Source organism: Rhincodon typus, chromosome 9 (assembly GCF_021869965.1).
Source record: "Rhincodon typus isolate 14 chromosome 9, sRhiTyp1.1, whole genome shotgun sequence".
In the NCBI taxonomy this organism is placed as follows: Eukaryota; Metazoa; Chordata; class Chondrichthyes; order Orectolobiformes; family Rhincodontidae; genus Rhincodon; species Rhincodon typus.
In genome coordinates this window covers 24,379,236-24,401,954 of record NC_063340.1, presented here as the reverse complement: position 1 = coordinate 24,401,954, position 22,719 = coordinate 24,379,236, and the positions used below count along the sequence as shown (strand labels likewise).

General features: G+C 40.3%; 1 protein-coding gene across 1 annotated transcript in view; it reads left to right on the top strand.

The window, feature by feature from the left end:
• The window catches only part of LOC109934260 (cation-independent mannose-6-phosphate receptor-like), a 125,690-nt gene that overhangs the window by 93,783 nt on the left and 9,188 nt on the right, over window positions 1-22,719 (top strand). Inside the window, exons 17-21 of the mRNA XM_048600950.1 lie at window positions 124-342; window positions 3,216-3,346; window positions 16,937-17,040; window positions 17,483-17,613; window positions 18,798-18,997. Of these exons, the coding sequence (XP_048456907.1) occupies window positions 124-342; window positions 3,216-3,346; window positions 16,937-17,040; window positions 17,483-17,613; window positions 18,798-18,997 (785 nt within the window). The remainder of the gene's footprint in view (window positions 1-123; window positions 343-3,215; window positions 3,347-16,936; window positions 17,041-17,482; window positions 17,614-18,797; window positions 18,998-22,719) is intronic.

Sequence of the window (22,719 nt, the reverse complement as noted above, 5' to 3'; positions counted from 1 at the left end):
TTGAAGTATGAGGTTAAAGTTAGAGATTCCAATTGCCCCTCAGAATTATTTTTGCTGCATTGTTACCTGCATTGCAGAGATTTGTTTTTGTGAAAAAAACTAACCAAAATGTGATTTCTTAAGGTGAAAACTGTCAAATTAAGGACCCAAAATATGGTTATGTAATTGACCTGCGACCACTTGCTAATGAGGATCAGAAGGTGAAGGGTGATGAATATACCTATCACTTCAGAGTATGTGACTATTTGAGAATATCTGACTGTGGCAATTTTTCACAAGGCGGGGAAGATGCAATTTCAGCATGTCAGTCAAAGCCAGGCACTTCTTTCAAGAAGATTGCAGGTGAGTTGTCTTTTCGATATGCAGTGCTAAAAATTAAATCCTTCCTTTTCTTTAGGAGGACGTCTGTCTTTTCTCAACCCATGCAGTAAATGGTGCAAGTCATTTATTTTTAAATCTATGTTTCAGCAGCATTTATGGGAATACCACCATAAGGTGGTGCAAAGAGCTCATATGCTCTACCTTAATCCAACATCACAATAGTTTTGTTGAATGTGAGTAACGGGGTCTCCAAGTAAGACACATCCAATCCCAGGTTGGGTGGAAGGGCGGTGGCTGTGGAGGATGCCTCAATCCTAGCTGCACCATGCCCCTGGTGTTGGCTTGTGTTCCCCTCCAGCTGGTGCCTCTGCCTCATCCGCCCATCCCAAACTTGACATCCATATTTCATTCGGTAGAGTTGCTCTGTTTTCTTTGCCGAGAGAAAACTGGTGACACTGACAGTATGTGTCACGAACATTTTCAAGTATAAGTTAACTTGATGTAAGCAGTGAGTACTTGAATGAGCAAGTGGATTTTTTTTTTTGGACTTTTTAACAAGTTGCAATGGTCCTGAAATGTAACAATACCAGTTTCACAGCAGACGGGAAAAGTCAAGACCAAAGCAATAACTATTTCGAGAGATCTTAAAATTGCCTAATAATGAAAATTGTGCATCAATAATTATCCCTCATTTCTTCAGCTTTTTCAAAGACATGGTCTTGGCAATGGCAAGAATCTCTAAACAATGTTGATGTCTGAAGAGAATTTTGATTGAAACTATGAATTTAATTAGTTTTGCTTTTTGGCATTGAGTGCTCAAGATCAAATGTTATCATTTTGCAGAACCACTGATCACTATGGTATTAACCTACATAATCTGAATTTAGATCTGCATTTATATACAGTCATGAAATCCAGATTCAGTAAATAGAAATCAGTGCAGTTTTTTGACTGTTAACATAGGAAAGCATAATTCAGGAGTTGAATCTAAATATGAATTTGAAGTAAACAAAGGAATTTGCTTTTAAAGTCTGAGATTACCTGGATTAGAATAGTTTAGGAAGTTAATTTCCCTTTTGATATCTTTGTCTTTTAAATACACAAGAGAAACTCTGGCAGAGAAAGAGAGCGGCTTGTGCATTAGTCTGTTACATTCAGCTGGGTTTCAACAAAGCAAATTTTAACTCCTGGCCTTGTCCACTATGCAGTCTTTGGGAGAGAAAGAGAAAACAAGCTGTCTGCCAACTTGGGGGAATAGAATAACAATTTCTCTCTGTCCCCTGAAAGCAATCAAAAGTGAATTCTATGTTGATGATGCCCTAGAAGTCATTACCCAATATCCTATCATATACTGTTTCATATACAATTGCTCTTGCTTTCACTTTGAATTTGTCCAAGACCAAAACCTGTGTTTACGTAGTGATTTAAATAGTGAAATATCCCAAGACTCCACACAATTATCAAACAATATTTACACAGCGTATAAAATATACATAGGACAGGAAACTTCAAACTTTGCCAAAGAGGCAAACTTTAAAGGGGCATTATCTCAGAAAAATGTGATGTATTCAAGGGAACCTGGAACTAGGGACTGGAGAAGCTGAAAGCGTGGCCACTATTGGTAGAAGGGTAAAAATTGTGCCTGGGTCACATGCCAGATGTGAAGAGTGCAGAGATTATAGGGTTGGGGAGAGGCAGAGTTGGGGAGGAATTTAAAAGGAAGAATGTGAATTCTAAAATAAGTATTGGATCTAGAGCCCATATGGTTTAATGAGTATATACCAACAAGTTTGTGAATTGGACTTGGCATGAGATCGGGTTCAGTCAGCAGTTTTAGGTGCACTATTATGAAGGATGCTAAGCAGGAAGCTATATCCACTTCATGGGCTAGTAACCGATTCTAAAGGTCAGTAATAATCTGGGAATTATAAATATTTCTGACCTCTGACTTTTGCTTAAATAACCTTTCACTAGAATGTGCATGTTATCAGCTTGAAACAGTTTCTCTCGTCACAGATTCTGCCCAGTATTTTGAGTATCAGTACTTTCTGATACCCTTTCCAATTCAAGCATTGCATTGTGTGAGAGTCCTTATCACCTGGACTATCTGTATTCAGCTACTTCTTGATGTATCCACCTGACACATGCATCTTTTTTTCAGCTTCATTTTACTCTGCTTCTCTCTTCGACTAGGGCGGTTTGGGTTTGCTTATTTTGCCTGTTATGGACTGTGGAAATGTACCTTGACTGTACTTGAAATATCTTTTAATGGCAACCCATTAATCCATTATTGGCCCCAAATTAATTGTTTTTACTCTAATTGTCCTGTGTGTCTTTATAGCCAACTCAAATCCTATGATATTATGATCACTAATTTAAGTGTGCTTCTGCTGGCTGTTGATTTACTTGAAACACCAGAACCAGCAATGCCTCCTTTCTTATTAGGCTAAAACATTGGTGCTGAAAATTCCACTTTACATAGTCTAGAAATTTTTGCTCCTTTCTGCAGTTTGTGCCATTACCCCCCGAACCATCCCCTTAATTGTTTTCGTCAGGAGAACCGTTTCAATTTTCTTTGACTGCAAATATTTAATTAGCGATAATACGAACTTGATCCAGTTAAATAGTGGCTCACTAAACAAAAACAAACACAGAACTGCTAATGCTGAAAATCGGAAACAAAACAGAAATTACTGGAGAAACTCTGGCAGCATCTGTGGAGAGAAAGCAGAGTTAACGTTTTTGCCCACTGAACCTTCTGCCAAGTTTTTATAATATCTGTTTTTGTTGTAAATGGTGGCTCATTCTGATTACTTTAGCAGTTGGTCTGTCCTAATTGTAATTGGAAGCTCATGTTTAATCCCACAATGAATTATGTTAATATCTTTTAATAGGACATTTTACCCAGCACTTAACCTATGAAGATGGATTGATAATGATAAACTATACCAGAGGAGACACTTGCCATAAAATTTATGAACGGTCAACAGCCATCTTCTTCTATTGTGATCACAGTCAAACTCCGGTCAGTGAAATGATAAAACTATTCAGCTCTAAATTACTATGCATAATGTTGCATGAAGGTTGAAACTGCATCACCAGCATTAAAAGTGATTTCATCTGAAAATATTAATGCGATTGCCTCCTTTAGCCTGCCTCCTCCTGATCATATTTTTAGCACGTGTTCTGTGTGTTGTCCAATTTTGAAATAAGTTCCTTGCAAGAAAATAATTGATCTTTTGTATCTCTGGAGCCACTTACTATTTGAAAAAAACTAACATTATATCTATGGTTAAAAAAGTTGTGTTTATGATCCCTAATACCGACTACTAAACTTTGAGCTGCATAGTGGAGCATTAATAACCTGGGGATTTTAGATGTGCAAGTTTTAATAACATCTATAAATACAATTTTTTTTGTCAAACTCCTAAATTAGGCCTTTGTCTTATTTCTTGTCGTTATGTAACTAGAATTAAAATAGTGCCTTATTGCATTACACATGAACATATGGAATTCACAAATACCACTGATAAGGAGTGTCACTGCTCTACCCATTGTTGCTGAAGAGGAGTTATTAGTACCTTCCTCTGTGAAGACTGATGCAAAGTAATTATTCAAGTTCTGTGGCATTTCCTGGTTCCGCATTATTATTAGACTGCCTCATTCAAAGGGTCTAATTCAAAGGGTCTATGTTCACTTTAGCTTCTCTTCCTTTTTTATATATTTAGACATGCTATTGACATCCTCCTTTCATAGCTTGTCTTCGCCCTGTTTTTTCTTCTTCTGGTCCTCTTTTACTGGTTATTAAAATTTAACCACTCCTCTGGCTTACCACTAATCTTTGCTATGTTGTATGTGTTTTCTTTTAATTTGATACTATCATCAGCTTCTCCCTATCTTTCCAAAGCTAAATAAGCTGGGGCTATTTTCCCTGGAGCTTTGGAGGCTGAGGGATGACCTTAGAGGTTTATAAAATTTGAGGGGCATGGATAGGGTGAATAGACAAGGACGTTTTCCTGGGGTGGAGGAATCCAAAATTGGAGGGCATAGCTTTAAGGTGAGAGGGGAAAGGTTTAAAGGAGACCTAAGGGGCAATGTTCTCATGCAGAGGGTGATGCATGAATGGAATGAGCTGCCAGAGGAAGTGGTGGAGGCAGGTACAATTACAGCATTTAAAAGGCATCTGGATAGGTAAATGAATAAGAAAGGTTGAGAGGGATATGGGCCAAAATGCTGGCAAATGGGCCTAGATTTATTTAGAATATCTGGTTAACATGGACAAGTTGGACTGAAGGGTCTGTTGCCATGCTGTACAACTGTGTTTAACTTGTTCGGTCACTCATGGTTGGTTTATCCCCTTTCCTAGAATCCTCCTTTGTTACTGAGATGCATCTTTGTTGAGTCATCAACTATTTTTTTCAACTTGTGTCATTGTTCATCAGCCATCTTTTTCTGCTAATCTCCTTTACAATTCACTCTAGCCAACTTTGCCCTCATTGCTTCGTAATGACCTTTATTTAATACAACTGCTTATGACGGAAGTTTCTCACCATCATCAAGATGTTCTAGTGTGAGAGTCACCAAAAGCTAACATGCAGGTACAACAAGTAATTAAGAAGGCTAATTGAATTTTTTTTCTATTAATTTTGTGGGACGTGGCCGTCACTGGCTGGCCAGCATTTCTTGGCCATCCTTAGTTGCCCTTGAAAAGGTTGTGGTGAGCTGCCTCCTTGAACCGCTGCATTCCTCCTGCTGTGGGTTGACCTACAATGCTCTTAGGTAGGGAATTCCAGGATTTTGACCTGGCGACGTATTTGCAAGACAGGATGGTGAGTGACTTGGAGGGGAGCTTGCAGGTGGTGGTGTTCCCATATATCTGCTGCCCTTGTCCTTCTAGATGGAAGTGGTCGTGGATTTGGAAGGTGCTGTCTGGGGATATTTGGTGAATTTCTGCAGTGCATCTTGTAGATAGTACACACCGCTGCTACTGAGCGTCGGTGGTGGAGGGAATGAATCCTTGTCGATGTAATGCCAATCAAGTGGACTGCTTTGTCCTGGATAGTGTCAAGCTGCTCAAGTGTTGTTGGGGTTGCACTCATCCAGGCAAGGGAGGAGTATTCCAACACACTCCTGATTTTGTGCCTGGTAGATGGTGGACAGGCTTTGAGGAGTCAGGAGATGAGTTACTCACCGCAGTATTCCCAGCTTCTGGCCTGCTTTTGTAGCCACTCTGTTAATGTAGTGAGTCCAGTTGAGTTTCTGGTCAATGGTAACCCCCAGGATGTTGATAGTGGGGGATTCAGTGATGATAACACCATTGAATGTCAAGGGGCGGTGGTTAGATTGTCTCTTATTGGTGATGGTCGTAGCCTGTCATTTGTGTTTCAGCGAATGTCACTTGCCACTTGTCAGCCCAAGCCTGGATATTGTCCAGATCTTGTTTCATATGAATATGAACTGCTTCAGTATCTGAGGAGTCACGAATAGTGTTGAACATTGTGCAATCATTGGTGAACATCCCCATCTCTGACCTTATGATGGAGGGAAGGTCATTGATGAAGCAGTTGAAGATGGTTGGGCCTAGGACACTACCCTGAGGAACTCCTGCAGAGATGTCCTGGAGCTGAGATGATTGACCTCCCACAACCACGACCATCTTCCTATGCGTCAGGTATGACTCCAACCACTGGAGCGTTTGCCCCCGATACCAGTTGATTCCAATTTTGCTAGGGCCCCTTGATGCCCCACTCGGTCGAATGCAGCCTTGATATCAAAGGCTGTCACTCTCTCCTTGCCTCTGGAATTCAGCTGTTTTATCCATGTTTGAACCAAGGCTGTAGTGAGGTCAGGAGCTGAGTGGCCCTGGTGGAACCCAAACTGGGTGTCACTGAGCAGGTTATTTCTGAGCAGGTGCTGCTTGATAGCACCGTCACTTTACTGATGATGGAGAGCAGACTGATGGGGCGGTAATTGGCTGGTTTGGATTTTTATGTACAGGACGTACTTGGGCAATTTTCCACACTGGATAGATACCAGTATTGTAACTGCACTGGAACAGCTTGGCTAAGGGAGTGGCAAGTTCTGGAGCACAAGTTTTCAGTACTGTCGCCAGGATGTTGTCAGGGTCGGTAGCCTTTGCAGCATCCAGTGTCTCTAACCATTTCTTGATATCACGTGGAGTGAATCGAATTGGCTGAAGACTGGTATCTATAATGCTTGGGACCACTGGAGGAGGCTGAGATTGATCGTCCACTCAGCACTTTTGGCTGAAGATTGCTGCGAATGCTTCAGCCTTATCTTCTGCATTGATGGGCTGGGCTCTTCCATCATTGAGGATGGGGATATTTGTGGAGCCGCCTCCTCCAGTGAGTTGTTTAATTGACCACCACGATTCACAACTGGGTGTGGCAGGACTGCAGAGCCTAGATCTGATACGCTGGTTGTAGGATCGCTTAGCTCTGTCTATCACTTGCTGCTTTCGCTGTTTGACATGCAAGTAGTCCTGTTTGGTTGCTTTACCAGGTTGATACCTCCTCTTCAGGTAAGCCTGGTGTTGCTCCTGGCATGCCCTCCTGCACTCTCCACTGAACCACAGTTGACCCCCTGGCTTCATGGTAATGGTTGAGTGGGGGATATGCGGGGCCATGAGGTTACAGATTGTGCTGGAGTACAATTCTGCCGCTGTTGATGGCTCACAGCACCTCATGGATGCCCAGTCTAGAGTTGCTAGATCTGTGCGAAGTCTGTCCCATTTAGCACAGTGATAGTGCCACACAACACGATGGAGGTTGTTCTTGATATGAAGGCAGGACTTTGTCTCCACAAGGACTATGCAATGGTCACTTTTACCAATACTATCATGGACAGATGCAACTGCAGCTGGCAGATTAGTAAGGATGAGGTCAGGTATGTTTTTCCCTCTTGTTGGTTCCCTCACCACCAGCTGCAGACCCAGTCTAGCAGCTATGTCCTTTTAGACCCAACAAGCTCGATCAGTAGTACTGCTGCCGAGCCACTTTTGGTGCTGGACATTGAAATCCCCAACCTAGAGTACATTTTGTGCCCTTGCCATTCTCAGTGCTTCCTCTCAGTGTTGCTCAACATTGAGGAATACTGATTCATCAGCCAAGGGAGGACAGTATGTGGTAATCAGCAGGAGGTTTCCTTGCCCATGTTTAACTTGAAGCCATGAGACTTCATGGGGTCCAGAGTCAATGTTGAGGATTCCTAGAGCAGCACCCTCCCGACTGTATACCGCTGGGCCTGTCCTGCCGGTGGGACAGGACATATCCAGGGATGGTGATGGTGTCTGGGACATTGTCTGTAAGGTATGATACTGTGAGTATGACTATATCAGGCTGTTGCTTGTCTGTGAGACAGCTCTTCCAATTTTGGCACTAACACCCAGAAGTTAGTGAGGAGGACTCTGCAGGGTCGGGGCTGTTTCTGCCATTGTCTTTTCCAGTGCCTAGGTCGATGCTGGGTGATCCGTCCAGTTTCGTTTCTTTGAGTCTTTGTAGTGATTGGTACAACTGAGTGGCTTGCTCGGCCATTTCAGAGGGCAGTTGAGAGTCAACCACATTGCTGTGGGTCCAGAGTCACGTGTAGGCCAGACTGGGTAAGGGTAGCAGATTACCTCCCCTGAAGGCCATTAGTGAACCAAATGGGTTTTTCTGATAATTGGCAATGAGTTATTGGTGATCAGTAGATTCTTAATTACAGACTTTTTTATTTGAATTCCATTCCGCCATCTGCTGTGGTGGGATTTGAACCCGGGTCCCCAGAGCATCAGCTGAGTTTCTGGATTAATAGTCTAGCGATTAATACCATTAAGCCATCGCCTAGCCAATGCTGTCCTTCATTACAATAGGAATTGAACATAAATGCTTTGGTTTATGTATTCAGGACATTTGTGAAACCACATCCCATACTGTATTCAGTTTTGGCCTCCTGTGTCTTTATCCAGTGGTGTCCCACAGAGGTCAGTGCTGGAGCTCTTGCTGTTTGTGGTTAATGTAAGTTATTTCAACTTGAATGTAGGAGGGTTGATCAGTAAGTACCCAACAATTATTGCATCATCTGTGAAGTAAATAGTGAAGAGGACGTAGTTGGGTTGGTATGATGGAATTGTATCCAGATAAGTGTGAGATGATGCAGATGGGCAAGGGAGCACATGAGGAATGGTAGGGCACTGTGAAACAGGATCAGAGAGACCTCTTAATGAAGGGATCGTTGACCAGGGGGCATAAATTTAAACTAAGAGGGAAAAGATCTAGAGGAGATGAGGAAAATCAATTTTTCATGCAGAGTGGTGCCAGTCTGAACTCACTGCCTTTAAGGTGGTAAAGGCAGATACCCTCCTAACATTTAAGTAATTTGATGAGCACTTGTATACCAAGGTACACAAGGCTATGGGCCAAGTGCTAGAAAGTTGGCTTAGAATAGTTGATAGTTTTTTGGCCGATGCAATGGGCTGAGGATCTCTGACTCTGAGTCCTTTTGTTTAAGGATGGATGTGAATACTTTGGAGATGCAATTCAGAAGGGATTCACCAGGTTATAATCTGGAATGTTCTGATTGTCTTGTGATCAAAGATTATACAATCTGATCTTGTTTTCACTGGAGTTTAGAGGACAGGGGAATGACTGAATTGAAGTTTATATGATCTTGAATGGTCTTTATGTAGTGGACTTGGAAAGGATGTTTACTCTTGTGGGTCACCCGAGGGAGAGATTTTTTTCCTAAGGATTGTGGGACTTTGGAACCCTTTTGCCTCAGAAGGTGGTGGACATGGGATCATTGAATAATTTAAAGGCACAAGTAGATTTTTGTTAGACAAGAGAATCAGTCTTTCTGGGTAGATGGGTATTTGAAATTTGGAACACAAACAGATCAGCCGGAATCATCATAGCCAAGAAGTCTCGAATAGCCAAATCACCAACTTCTGCTTCGCATTTGTGTGTACATTAAGAGTAGCTGTAGGATGCTGTGTAGAAGGAAGATCATTCCAATACTGCTCTGCTTTTTTTTTTAAAGCAGTGGTTTCAGCATTAGATTGAAATGAAAAGCTGGCACAGTACTGCATTTCTCTTGTAGGGCAGCTTCACTGAATTGGGCTATGGTAAAATCTTAAGTTGAATCACAATTTCACTTGCCAAATTCAAGTGAAAAAGATATGCAAGGTGGCCTCCAGGTTACAGTTAAACAACCGCTCAGCTTAAAGCAGAGAAACTGAATGGGTAATTACAATATCATATGCTTATGTCTTTTGAATAGTTTGCAAGTTTTAAAAGTAAAAAGACTCAGTAATACCCAGTGACATTTTGATATTCTACATTCCTAAGACACCACCTTCGGTAGCTGCCAGATCACCGCTTGGACAGGTTGCAAGTTTTAGAAAACTGAACTTTCAGTTATGAGTGGAGAAAGTGATTGGGGTACATTTAGTCTGAGTCTTGTTGGAAAATGCTCTTAAACTTTCTGCCTTTTTCTTTTAAACTTGAAATTGTCCAGCAGGGGCTTTTTGTTAGACATGTGTTCACACCAGGCAACAGAGTGTGATTTAATAAGGCAGCTAGTCCAATATTACCCATTTTCAAGTTCAGCCATTCTGGGCTGGTCTATATGAATGCTTGGTTTATCACTAATAATTGGGATTTAATACCTTACTACCAGGACAGGCTGGTGACTGTGAAATAATCAGAATTCCATGTCATCTTATTTCTACCACTACTTCACTGTACCTACTTAAGGTGTCACCATGACAGCTTTACCTACAACAGAACTACCTTTTTAATATGGCTACTCATTAGGAAATTTCACAGTCAACCCAGTACTGAAACAATGATTTAAACTTTATTGCACTTAGCAACTGAAGTAAGACCCCCTCAAGTAAGCAAGTTAAGCCTCACAATTCACCTTGGCTCTTATCCAATTAATAGTGGAATTTATCTATGATTCCAACCAGCAGTGTCTGTCTCAGTTCCAGGGTTTGATTGTTATGCAGGGTTTGTTCTTTGAGGTTCTGCTCCCAAGGAATCCTGGAGTTAAATTATTGTGTAATTTTCTTGTCCTTCAAGCCTGTGGTGTGACATTATCAATAATCTTTTAGATTCTTTCATCTAAAATTGGTTACCCTTCCCCAATCCTGGAGTCTGCAGCTTGCTTCCTTATCAGAAGTATTTCCTTTTTACATTTAGCCTCAACTGTCCACTTGAAGACCAAGCCTATCTTGCAATTAACTCTTTAAGTTCTTCAGCAGGGCAGCAATTCATCCTTGTGGCATAAGGCAGCCAGTCATCAAGTAGCCTCCGCTCTTCCTTTTCCCAGGCATGGCTAATTGCTTTCAATTCCTGTACAAGTTTGTCCCTGACCTTTTTTAATAATTTATTCCAGACAGTTAGTGCTGCTGCTTTCATTCTATGAACAGTTATTAAAGTTCTGAAGTTTATTATTATCACAGTTACTTAATTTTGGAGAAAATGCTCCTTTATAGTCTTCCAGTTGAGGTTTATTAATCACTCACTGGTCAGATGTAAGCTTTTGAAGTTGGCAGTTTTCTCCACTAAATGTTACTTTTTTCCTGTCATTCCATCAGTTGAGTAGGTGCCTGAATGTAGCAACTATGAGAGAGTTCCGAGTGTTTAAAAATGATATGAGCTTAATCCCCTTCAGATGAAAACAGGCAAATCAGCTCAAGACCAAAGCTAGGATTTGGTCTTGACGCTGAAATGGAGAATTATTGGCTGTTTCTCTATTTTATCCTGTTCCTGCCTCCAATGATTAAAATACTGCTCATCTGTGCATACTAGAAAATCTCAGTGGTTGTGACAAATATTTGAAGAAATGCAGTTTGAGCATTGCTGTCAGGTCAAAATTGCTTCCACTGGGGAGACAATTTATGGTCTGTACATAATTGGCATTAGTCAGGTTTTTTCCCCTCAAACTTCTTCCAACTCTCTACTTCTGAGAGGGCTGTGATGTTACAACATAAAATTAAGTTCAGTTGGAATTGATATTTTTGCAGATTCTCCTCCTGAGAGAGACTTCCTTTATGTTCCATGCAGAGTCAGCATCCAGAAACCTGTGCTTGAAATTTTTACATGGAGTATATGGAGCCATTGTTAATTTAGCTGTTTTAATAGGAAGATCATTTGGACTGCTGCTAAGGAGGTATCACTTAGTGCAAAGGTTCTGCAAGTGCTGGAAATATGAAAAATGAAAGATTCTGACAAAAGATCATTGACATGAAATGGCAATTGTTTCTGTCTGTACAGATGCTGGCCGACGTGCTGTGTATTTCCAGCATTGTTTTTATTTTAGGTGTCACCTCTGTCAGAAATACAATATGAAATGCTGTTGAGAGATTACTACTTATTAAAATTTCACTCAAGGAATGTGGGTGTTAGTGGCTGGGCCAGCATTTATTGCCCATTCCTGATTGTCCTTGAGGGAATGTGGCGGTGAGCTGCTAGTGATGGTAATGCTGTTGAATGTCAAGGCACTTGTGTAGCGCAATGTTATTTGTCCACTGAAACCCAGATGTTGTCTAGGTCTTGCTGTATTTGGGTATGAACTGCTTCACTGAGCAGTCATGAATGGTTCTGGTTATTGTGTGATCATCAGCAAGCATCCCCTCTTCTGACCATATAATGGAGTGTAGGTCATTGATGAAGTGACTCGAGACTCCGATCGTTCAGGTTAGGATACTACCCTGAGGAACTCCTGCAAAGATGTCCTGGAGCTGAGATGACTGGCCTCCACAACTATTTGCGGATGAGCCAGCGTTGACTTCATCCAGCAAAGGGTTTTCCTTCTGATTCCCATTGATACCAGTCTTGCTAGGGTTCCTTGATGCAACATTGTCAAATATAGCATCAAGGTTAAGAGCTGTCACTCTCTCCTCACCACTGGAATTCAGATCTTTTGTCCATATGTGAACTAAGGCCGTAATGAATTAAGGAGCTGAGTGGCCTTGGCAGAACCCAAACTGCATCAGTGAGCTGGTTATTGCTCTGCAAGTGTTGCTTGATAGCATTGTCGATGGCCCATTCCATCACTTTGCGATGATCAAGACTCAAATTTTGGATGATAATTGGCCAGTTCAGGTTAGGGGACACATGGACTAATTTCTGCATTGTCAAGTAGGTGCCAGTATTGTAGATATACTGGAACAATTTGGCTTGGGGTGTGGCAAATTGTGGAGTACAAATTTTCAGTACTATTGCTGGAACGTTGTCAGGGGCCATAGCTTTTGCAGAATACAGTATCTTCAGTTTTTTTGTGATATCCTGTGTGAATCGAATTGGCTGAAGTTTGGTATCAGTGATACTGAGGACCTCTGGAAAATGCCAAGATGTATCATCCACTTGGCACTTTTGGCCAAAGGTTGGTGCGAATGCTTCAGACTTATTTTGTTTGAAAATGTACTGGGTTCCCTCCCCATTTGGGGATGGGGATGTTTGTGGCACCTCCAGGGAATTTTTAATTATCCGCCACCATTCACTATTGGATCTGGTCAGACTGCAGAGCTCGAATCTGATCTGTTTGGTTGTGAAAACATTTTGATCTGTTTATCACTTGCTGCTTGCTCTGTTTGACACAAGTAGGCCTATATTGTAACATCACCAGATTGACACATCATTTTTGATTTGCCTGTTCTTGCTGCTGGCATGCTCTCTCGGACTCTTTATTGAACCAGCATTGATCCCCTGGCTTGATTGTAATGATAGAGTGGGTGATATACTGTGCCATGAGGTTATTTTGGAGTACAATTCTGCTGCTGATGGCCTGCAATGCTTTGTGAATGCCTAGTCTTGAGTTGCAATGTCATTTTTAAGTTTATCTTCTGTAATTTTGTGGTAGTTTCGCAGAACACATTGAAAGTTTCCTCAATATGAAAATAGACTTTGTCTCCAAACAGACTACAGTAGTCACTCCAACTGATTTTGCCATGGACAGATACATTTGCAGAAGTAAGAATGGTGAGAAATAGGTCAAGTACGTCTTTTCTCACAGATACCGTCACCACCTGTGCACCCAGGAGCAGCATTGTCCTTCAGGACTTGGCCAACGTAGTTAATAATGGTGTTTTCTAGCTCCTCTTGGGGGACTTCAACATCTAACCACCATCCAGAATGCATTCTACACCCTACCACCCTTCCTCCAAATGCTGTTCAACATGGAGCACTGATTCATCAGCTGAAGGGTGGAATCACATGGCAGTGAGCAGGGGATTTCCTTGCCCATGTTTGACCTGATGCCATGTCATTTGGTGTCCAGAGGGTCAATATTGATGACTCAACAGCAACTCCCTTTGAACTGTATACGACTTAAGTCTGATGTCAAAAGAACAGGTCGTAACCAGGGATAGTAGTGGCAGTGTCTGGCGTGTTATTTGTGACGTGTGATTCCTTGAGTTTAACACTATTGGGCTGTTGTTTGACTTGTGTGAGGCAACTCTTTCACTTTGGGCACTAGCCCCCAGATATCGGTAAGGAGAATTTTGCGCATTACTTGGGTTAGTAGTCTAGTGAGAATACCGTTAGACGATTGCCTGTCCTGAGTTACATAGTTGGGAGAAGAGTAGATAGTCCTTAAATGCACACAAATCACCTAGATTAGAACTTGATGCATACACTGGGTGCCCAAAATGGATAAATTCTTTGCTCCACAGCACGAACAACTCTTGAGAAGCGCAGCATTCAGTTTGAAAAGCTGTATAAATGAAAATATGAATATAAATTTTAGCATGTTCAGGATGATTTATTTCAAACATAGTATGACAAGATGGGATCCTTTTGGTTGCTTCAGTTCAAAACTTGGTAATTTATATATCTATAATTTATGAAACTACACCAAATAAGATGGTGTATTACAATTAGTTTACTCTTCCTGAAAATTTAAAAGTGCTATTAAATGGATGCATTAGTGAGTGTACAGTTGAGTTGGCAAAGATGGCAAATGATCGTGCTCCAGCCAAACTTCTCTCCCAGTTACTTGGCTTATTGAATTCACTTAATTGACCTAACTGGAAATTGCTGGTTATGTTTGTCTAATGGTTGCTGTTTTTATTAAAAAGAACAGCACTTAACATTAAGCGCATAATGAAGTAAATATCTGCAACTAAACTCTTCATTTATAATAAGCTTAACATTTGGACCATTTTTTCAACGATGTATAAAAATCTCGATTTATTCTTTACATTGTGTAACCTTTACAATTCCCTTATGATACTGGTGTTTGAACACCTGCTTAGAGTGCTAATAAAGCTTTCCAAGTGTGGGGAGATGAAAGTACTCCACTGTGCTGCCAGTCTTTTCATTAACCTCCGGGCTTCCAAGTATTTTATAGCTAATTTTGTATTTTTGAAGTGTAGTCTTTGTCATAAATATAGAAATCAATTTGTATACAATAATATCCCATATATATCAATGAGATCCATTTATGATGTTATTTGAGGCATTAATATTAGCTAGAACATAAGAGGATTCCCATTTTCTTCAGAATGCATCTGTCTACTCTTTTACGTTCACCTGAGGTCAGATTAACACTTCTAAATGCAAGTGTTTTCAAAACATGCACCAGTGTAGATTCTGTACTTTTTCCTGCACTTTAGGTATATACTTGCAAAGCTCTTGCTGCTCTCTTTTTGCCTTGCTTGAAAATTTAACTGTGGCTAACTAAGTATTACAGTAAGTACAATGTTGAGCTTATAGATTGATAAGTTCCCATGTATAAGCTCTCTCTGCTCGTACCAGCTGGGATGGCATTGAAGTATCCTAAATGATAGGGAATTTGTTGTGTGGAGCAATGAATAAGTTTTGATAAATGCCATTTTTGCAAGTGCAAGGTATTTTGTATATTTGACCTCTGACTAACCTTTACCTAGGGAAAGGAAAACCTAGATCCTCTTTCCAATTAAATGAACATTTGTCACTGTTGAGTGACACAAGCCAGTTCTGCTGGCAAATCAACAGTCTGAAAACATCTAGCCTCTGATCCAATGGCATTTGGAAGAGTTTTTAAAAGGACTTTCATTGCCCCTGTATCTGTACTTGACTGAGAGTCAGTGGAGTGTTGAACAATTCTAAGTTGCTTCACCTCCCGTGCCTTACTTCTATTCCACACCCACCATCACCTTAACCATTCCTGTGCATGCTAAATTCCATCCACTGTTGTATACTTTCTGAAATTTTTCACACCACCAAAGTAAAAATGCTGTTAATGTCCCTGCTCTCAGCATAATCTTACATATATTAATACACAAAAATAATAGCAAATGAAAGCATGTAATAAATTGTGGAATAAATATATAGTATAAAAGATTATTGCTTGAAATTAAAGTTAAGCAAATTTATGATAATATGCTATGTATCAGACCTATTATCATTTATTTAGCATTTGTGAATAACATTTGAATTGTTCCAGACCATGAGGGGGGAAAAGAAAAGTTTTTAAAGTGTGGAAATGCTTGTCCAAAAGCAAACTATAGATTGAGAGCAAAGGCTGTTAAATTGACACCCTAAGTAGATTTGAAACAATTGGGTGTGTTTCAGCAAAGACAATGAAGAATATGGTGAAGGTAGCAGTAGGATATTTTGAGAAGGGAGGAAAGTTTTTAGTTTGGCTTGGTAGCCTTGCAGTTCCTAAATATAGTTATGCTATTGAGCAAACATTTGCATAAAATAGTGTATGTGTACTGAGAGCAGACCAAGTGCCATAACAGAATCCTATCCCTTCAGAGCCTGATGACAATAATAATAATGTCTTTGAATGTAGAGGAGGCAATGGCCTAGTAGTATTGGTGGACTGTTAATCCAGAGACCCAGGTAATGTTCTGGGGACCTGGGTTCAAATCCCGCCATGGCAGATGGTGGAATTTGAATTCAATTAAATATCTGGAATTAAGAGCCTAATGACCGTGAATCCATTGCCGAATGTCGGAAAAACGCATCTGGTTCACTAATGTCTTTTAGGGAAGGAAACTGTCATCCTTACCTGGTCTGCCCTACATATGACTCCAGACTGTCAGCAATGTAGTTGACTCATACTTCCCTCTAGGTAATTAGTAATGGGCAATAAATGCTGACCTAGCCAGCGCCACCCTCATCCAGTGAATGAATAAGGAGGAAAAAACACTTGAAAGCTCATCAGGAATGGTAAATTTGCTTGATCGGCTAACTCATCTCAAAGCAAAGTCCATCGGGCATTTGATCTCTGATTCTGTAATGAATCAACCGGTACAACTGAAGTTTGTTTCTTCCTATACCTTTGCCCCTCCTTCAGGAACTTTCCTGTTCCATTAGCAGGTTCAATTTATGTCATGATATAACAGCCTGAGAGGTGGTCTCAGCAAAAGTGGTAAAATGCTGCTTGCAAATGGCCTATGGATTGATTCAAATCTTGAAATAGTCAGTGCCATCCAATTAGTTTTCTTTTATAAATGCTTTGTACAAATGTGCACTTTGTTTTTAGTGAAGATACTAATGGTCTCCTCTTCCTTAATGAAGCTACCAGGATAGTGAATTAACTACGTTAAAAATGCAAACCTCGGTGATAATTTCTGCTTAAAACAGCAATATATGGAAGTATTAAATGTTGTTCTCCCCCACAGGGCAAGCCAGTTTATTTGAGGGAAACTCTAGACTGTACGTACCTGTTTGAATGGCATACATCATATGCTTGTCCACCATTCAGATCCATTGATTGCACATTAAGGTACATTTAGCTTTATTATAAACTTTAACAAAAAGTAGCTATCGGTGTTCAGTTTCATTCAACAAAATTTAGTGCACTGAGAGCAGAACCAAGTTGTGGCTATGTTGTGCTATGTTGTACAGTAATACTTGTTCTGGTAATAACAACTGTGACCCAAGAATTAAATGTGATCCTGTGCCCAATTAGAAGAACAATTGTCATGACACAGTTATCTTTTTTTCAAGATTTGAAATTTCTTGAGTGCATAGGAATTAATTCTAACAATGCAATCATCACATTCATGTTTCAGTTTCCTTACAAATCTGCTTGATTGTACTGTGATGTGAAACTTCAAAAGGTTAATTGTTCAAAAGCCTGGTGTTGATTACAGTTATGGGTAGTTTGGCAACATACACAGTAAAAACCAATTCAAGATTGAAGTGCAATTTTTTTTCTTTTTCAGGGATGAAGATGGGAATTCCTATGACCTTACTCCTTTATCACGATCCCAAGACAGCTGGGAGATAGAACAGCAACGAGATATTGACCAGACGTATTACATCAATATCTGCAAGTCACTAGTCCCAAAAAATGGCAAGTGCACTGAGGGAGTAATGAGTATTTAACTGTGTAGCATTTGATGGGGTGCTATTCTTTGCCCATTGGAACTCACTTACTAATTCCAGTCAAATCTAAATTGAAGCATTGTGAATACATTAATTAATTAGTTAAACTTGGCAGCCATAGGATTTTCTGGAATTTTCAGACTGTTGAATGAGGAGCAAGGAATGGGGAAGTCTCTAATTCCATACATTCTGCTTCTCTGCACCATTATATGAACAAAGAGCAGGAGATTAGGACTGAAGGAGACATTGCTTTCAAACAGGTGTCAAGGACACAGGGCTGAATACTGTCCTTCTGTGTCTTATTATTCTGTAATTGAGTGTTCCTCCTGTTGTTCTGATCAATAATTATCCCTCATTCAATATCACTGAAACAGAGTATCTAGTTTCTTCTTTCAGAACTCTGGAAACTTGCTACATGTAAATTTTCATGCATTTCCTACGTTATAATTACACATAAAAGTAATCGTTTGATTAAAGGATTTTGGCAGTAAAAGATGATATAAATGCAGTGTTTTTCTTCCTGTCTTGCTATTTACTTTCTGACTTTTTCTTCACTTACTTAAACTGACTAGTGGTTATCATGCAACTCCCTAAAACAGATTTTATCAAATTCATCCTTGCTAAATGTTACAGGGTGATAGATAAACTAGTTATACTCTTTCTAGAAAAAAATCTTTTATTGTGATTATCTGGAATGGCTGGGCATATGTTGCTGGCGTTTTGAGAAGTTCCCCAATTTTGTTTTATACAATTGTGCTTTGTTCACCAACTTTATGGTGAAGTACTGCATTATTATTCTGGAATCTAAGTTGTCCAAAATCTGGTCGGAAGTGCAATCCTGGAAAGCAATTCCTTTTTACATTGAGCTTTCACATTTATAGGAGGAGAGGTTTGCTTAACTGCAATTTGAAAAGGATTAGAATGAGTCAAGAATGCAAATGTGTATCTGAATTGGTGATTAGAAGGCTGTTCTGTTCTCCACAAAACTCTTTACACATATGTAACCAGTTAAGCATTATGTAGTTAGAATTGCTACATTGATATTTTTCCAATTAGCTTTTTTATTCTGAACTTAGTGATTTGTATGTTTTGTTTATTTTGGGATTTATTTGGCCAGTAGTTTGCTATAACTTGTTTTTCATTATTTTATAGGTAACTGGGCCTGCTCTTTAAATGCAGCTGTCTGCCTGAAGAATGGCAGCAAATATGTAAACCTTGGTGAGGTCGTTGCAGGGCCAAGGTGGGAAGAACACGGTCTGCTTGTTCTACGTTATCAAAATGGTGACCGATGTCCTGATGGAATACGCAATAAGACTACAAGCATACGTTTCAAATGTGATAAAGATGCAATTGTAAGTCTTATTTCAACATTATTTTTATCCTGAGTTGAATAAAAGTAAGAAATGGAAAGCTTTCAGCAAATGAACTGCATCGTGTAGTGGAAAAACCTTTATCTTCAAGCCCATGTTTTGCTTTATTTTACTTCAGTTTCTTGTATGATACAAGAATCCATTTTCTGCTTAATTTGTAACTTAACTGTTTATTTAATCTATAAAACCTCTGTTGCTTCCACAGTCGATAACTTGGAGTAGTGATTATAGGCACCACTATCCTCTGCTAACTTTGTGCTAACAATATGAATACCTATCCCTGGGAATGCAAAACTAATACTTATCCACCTGGGATAACAAAGTGTGGAGCCAGAGGAACACAGCAGGCTAGGCAGCATCAGAGGGACAGGAAAGTTGACGTTTCAGATCGGGATCCTTGTTCAGCTCCATACTTTGTTTTCTCTGACCCCAGCATCTGCAGTCCTTGCTAACTCATCTGCCTGGGTTGGATATAAATAACGAGGTTGGGATACTGTTCAGTTTTGTACATTATTTTCAGATGAGAAACTATTTATGAAAGAATCCTGTTAGCTTCCATAGTTCTAGCCTTTATTTTAAGAAAAGAAGTTAATCAGATGGAAATATGAAATATCAAATTCAATTTTGTAGAACTGCCAATTCCTTTATTAGAGTGAATTGACCTGTATTTGCTGTCTGGGTAGGGATGATATTGGGCAAAAGATATTTCTTGTCCATTCCTAATTCCCCTGACAGTGTGCTGGTCCATCTTCTCCTTGAGCTGTTACGGAAAAAGTACTCACACCGGGGCAGTAGTAAATTTCACTGTATTGACTCGGTGACAAAGAAGGGACACAATTCTAGATTGAGACATGGGCACGTGTTCCCATGGTGGTATTCTGATGAATCATTAGACTCCATATTAACTCTGCCTTCTCTCCACAGATGCTACTGCATCTGCTAAACTTCGCCAACAATTTCTGTTTTTGTTTCGGATCTCCTCCATCCACAGTTGTTTGTTTTATATTGTTGATGTACTGGCACTACTTGTAGTAGTGATCAGAAGGAAAAAAAGAGACCAAGCAACCCTGTTGAGTTGTTACATTTTGTAATGTAGATCTTACTCCCTGTAACCGCACTATGATGGAATAGACAAAGTCCACCAAGATCCCGTCCAGTGGTAGTGGTACAGCATATCTCCAGATTAGGTAGAAAATATGCATTGGAGACAAAAATAAGCCTTTCAGACTGTCTTAAGTCCCACTGTCCCTGAGTAGAGGATTATGAATTTATCCATGATCCTCTGAACACTGTTCCTATTCATTACTGTTCCATAATATGTGTACAGCAAAAATCAACTTTTAAAGAAGAAGATTGGAGAGAAATTTAAAGTTAAATCCTCCTGGTGTAATTCCTTTTATGTAGCCTTCAAGTCTGTGTATCTAAAATGGCATGAAGAGTGGAAAGCAATAATTTGGTAATGCAGAATTTTTAATTTTGCTAAAAAGGGAGACTTATTGGGATTTTTGTCTTGCAATCCTTCTGGAAAGTGTTTGAAATTAGGCATTCTAGAAATCTCGATAATTTAGACTACGGGGGAAAAGGGGTGGTGAATGGTTAACTGTAATTAGCTGAGCTGTTCCTATGGAGAAAGCATATTTGCAAAAACGTGCTCAAAAGCATTCTACAAAAAAATTCAATTTGTTTAAGAGTAACAATTTGCAAGGCAAATTACATGATACGATTTGTCCTATAGCTCTTAATGTCCACATGCGTGGTTGATTACGACACAAGAGATTTCATTGTGCCTATATTTATGACCAGTTCTTTGCATCATGAACTGGCCGGATGGTAGAATGAATTAGTTGGTTTTAGAGAGTTTCCAAGTAGAGGGTGAGGGATTCATGTCTTCACCTTACTAAAGCTATATGCAAACCACATGTCAATAGCTTTGGTTTGTTTGTGTATGTTTGATATTGTTACCTTGTTCATGAATGCATCACTGAAGGAAGCCATTGATGTTTGTGTTTTGTTGTTCTATCTCTGTAATCTGGATACACTACTATTTTCTGAGTCTGCATTCATTGCATTTCTGAACTTAACTCTCAAATTTCAATAACGCCATCTGTGCTGATGTAGACATGGATTCCCTTGACGCCCAATGCTTGCTAACGTTTTCACAGGAAACAAACCCTGTGCACATTTCTGATACATGAATGATGCATTTATCATCTTTGAATCTACAACCCACATAAAGACTTCCTCATACGCCTTAATATGCTTCATTCTGTGCTGCAGTTCACTTTTTGAGGTGGAAGAAATCCAATATGGTTTCTTAACATGCCAGCTGAGAGGTTCCCCATTGCGGTCTATTGCAAAACTACCTTTGGTCAATATACAGCTACCCATACTAAGATTGGTCACCTGAGCAATGCATAGTTGCATAAGCTTACTAAAAGCATTCTACAAAGCTTTCCCTATCTATCAAGCTTACTGCAATTACAGTGCATTAAAGCTATCCTACAGGACAGTGGCTATCCTAATCAGATTTTTACTATGCATCATACAAAGTGACAAATAGGCCTCTTTCATATCTGTAAATTGTCTAGTCTATCTGAAATTAACCTGGAAAGACTCTTTATCTCAAATTTGACCGATGAGTTAAGCAAGCGCTGCTGCTATGCAGTGATTACAGTGTATTTTCCAGTGATAGTATGATGCTGTCTGTCCAAAATGACACTTTGCTTACAGAGCAATTAAGCAACATTGTATTGCACTGAAAAACACCATACATTCCAATGACTGGCTGATTTGAACCAAACCAGTTCCTCTTTTCTTTTCCCTTTATTCATTCACGGGATGAGGGCATCGCTGGCGAGGCAGCCTTTATTGCCCATCTCTAATTGCCCTCTGGGCAGTTAAGTGACAACTGCAATGCTGTGGGTCTGAAGTCACATGTAGGCCAGACCAGGTAAGGATGGCAGCTTCCTTCCTTAAAGGAAGGACATTAGCGAACCAGATAGGTTTTTCCTGACAATCAGCAATGGATTGTGGTCCTCATTTGATTCTTAATTCTAGATATTTATTGCCATGGTGGGATTTGAACACAGGTCCCCAGATACTTTCTGGGTCTCTGGATTAACAGTCCAGTGATAATACCACTAGGCCATCGCCTCCCCTTCTCTGACTGGTCATTGACTGAGAATAGCTCATACTCAACCAGTCTAGGTTTGCAAACCCAAAACTGTTGGTCTAATGGTTAGGATTTGGCGCTTTCACTGCCGCGGCCCAGGTTCGATTCCTGGTCCGGGAATCAGGATTTATTGGGGCAGCGTGGTGGCTCAGTGGTTAGCACTGCTGCCTCACAGCGCCAGGGACCCGAGTTCAATTCCACCCTTGGACTTTCTGTGTGGAGTTTGCACATTCTCCCTGTGTCTGCGTGGGTTTCCTCTGGGTGCTCTGGTTTCCTCCCACAGTCCAAAGATGTGCAGGGTAGGTGGATCGGACATGCTAAATTGCCCGTAGTGTTCAGGGATGTGTAGACTAGGTGGGTTATCGGGGGATGGGTCTGGGTGGGATGCTCTAAGGGTCAGTATGGACTTGTTGGGACAAAGGGCCTGTTTCCACACTGTAGGGATTCTATGAAAACACGCTATCTCCTGTTAGAGATAACAAGGCGTAGAGCTGGATGAACACAGCAGGCCAAGCAGCATCAGAGGAGCAGG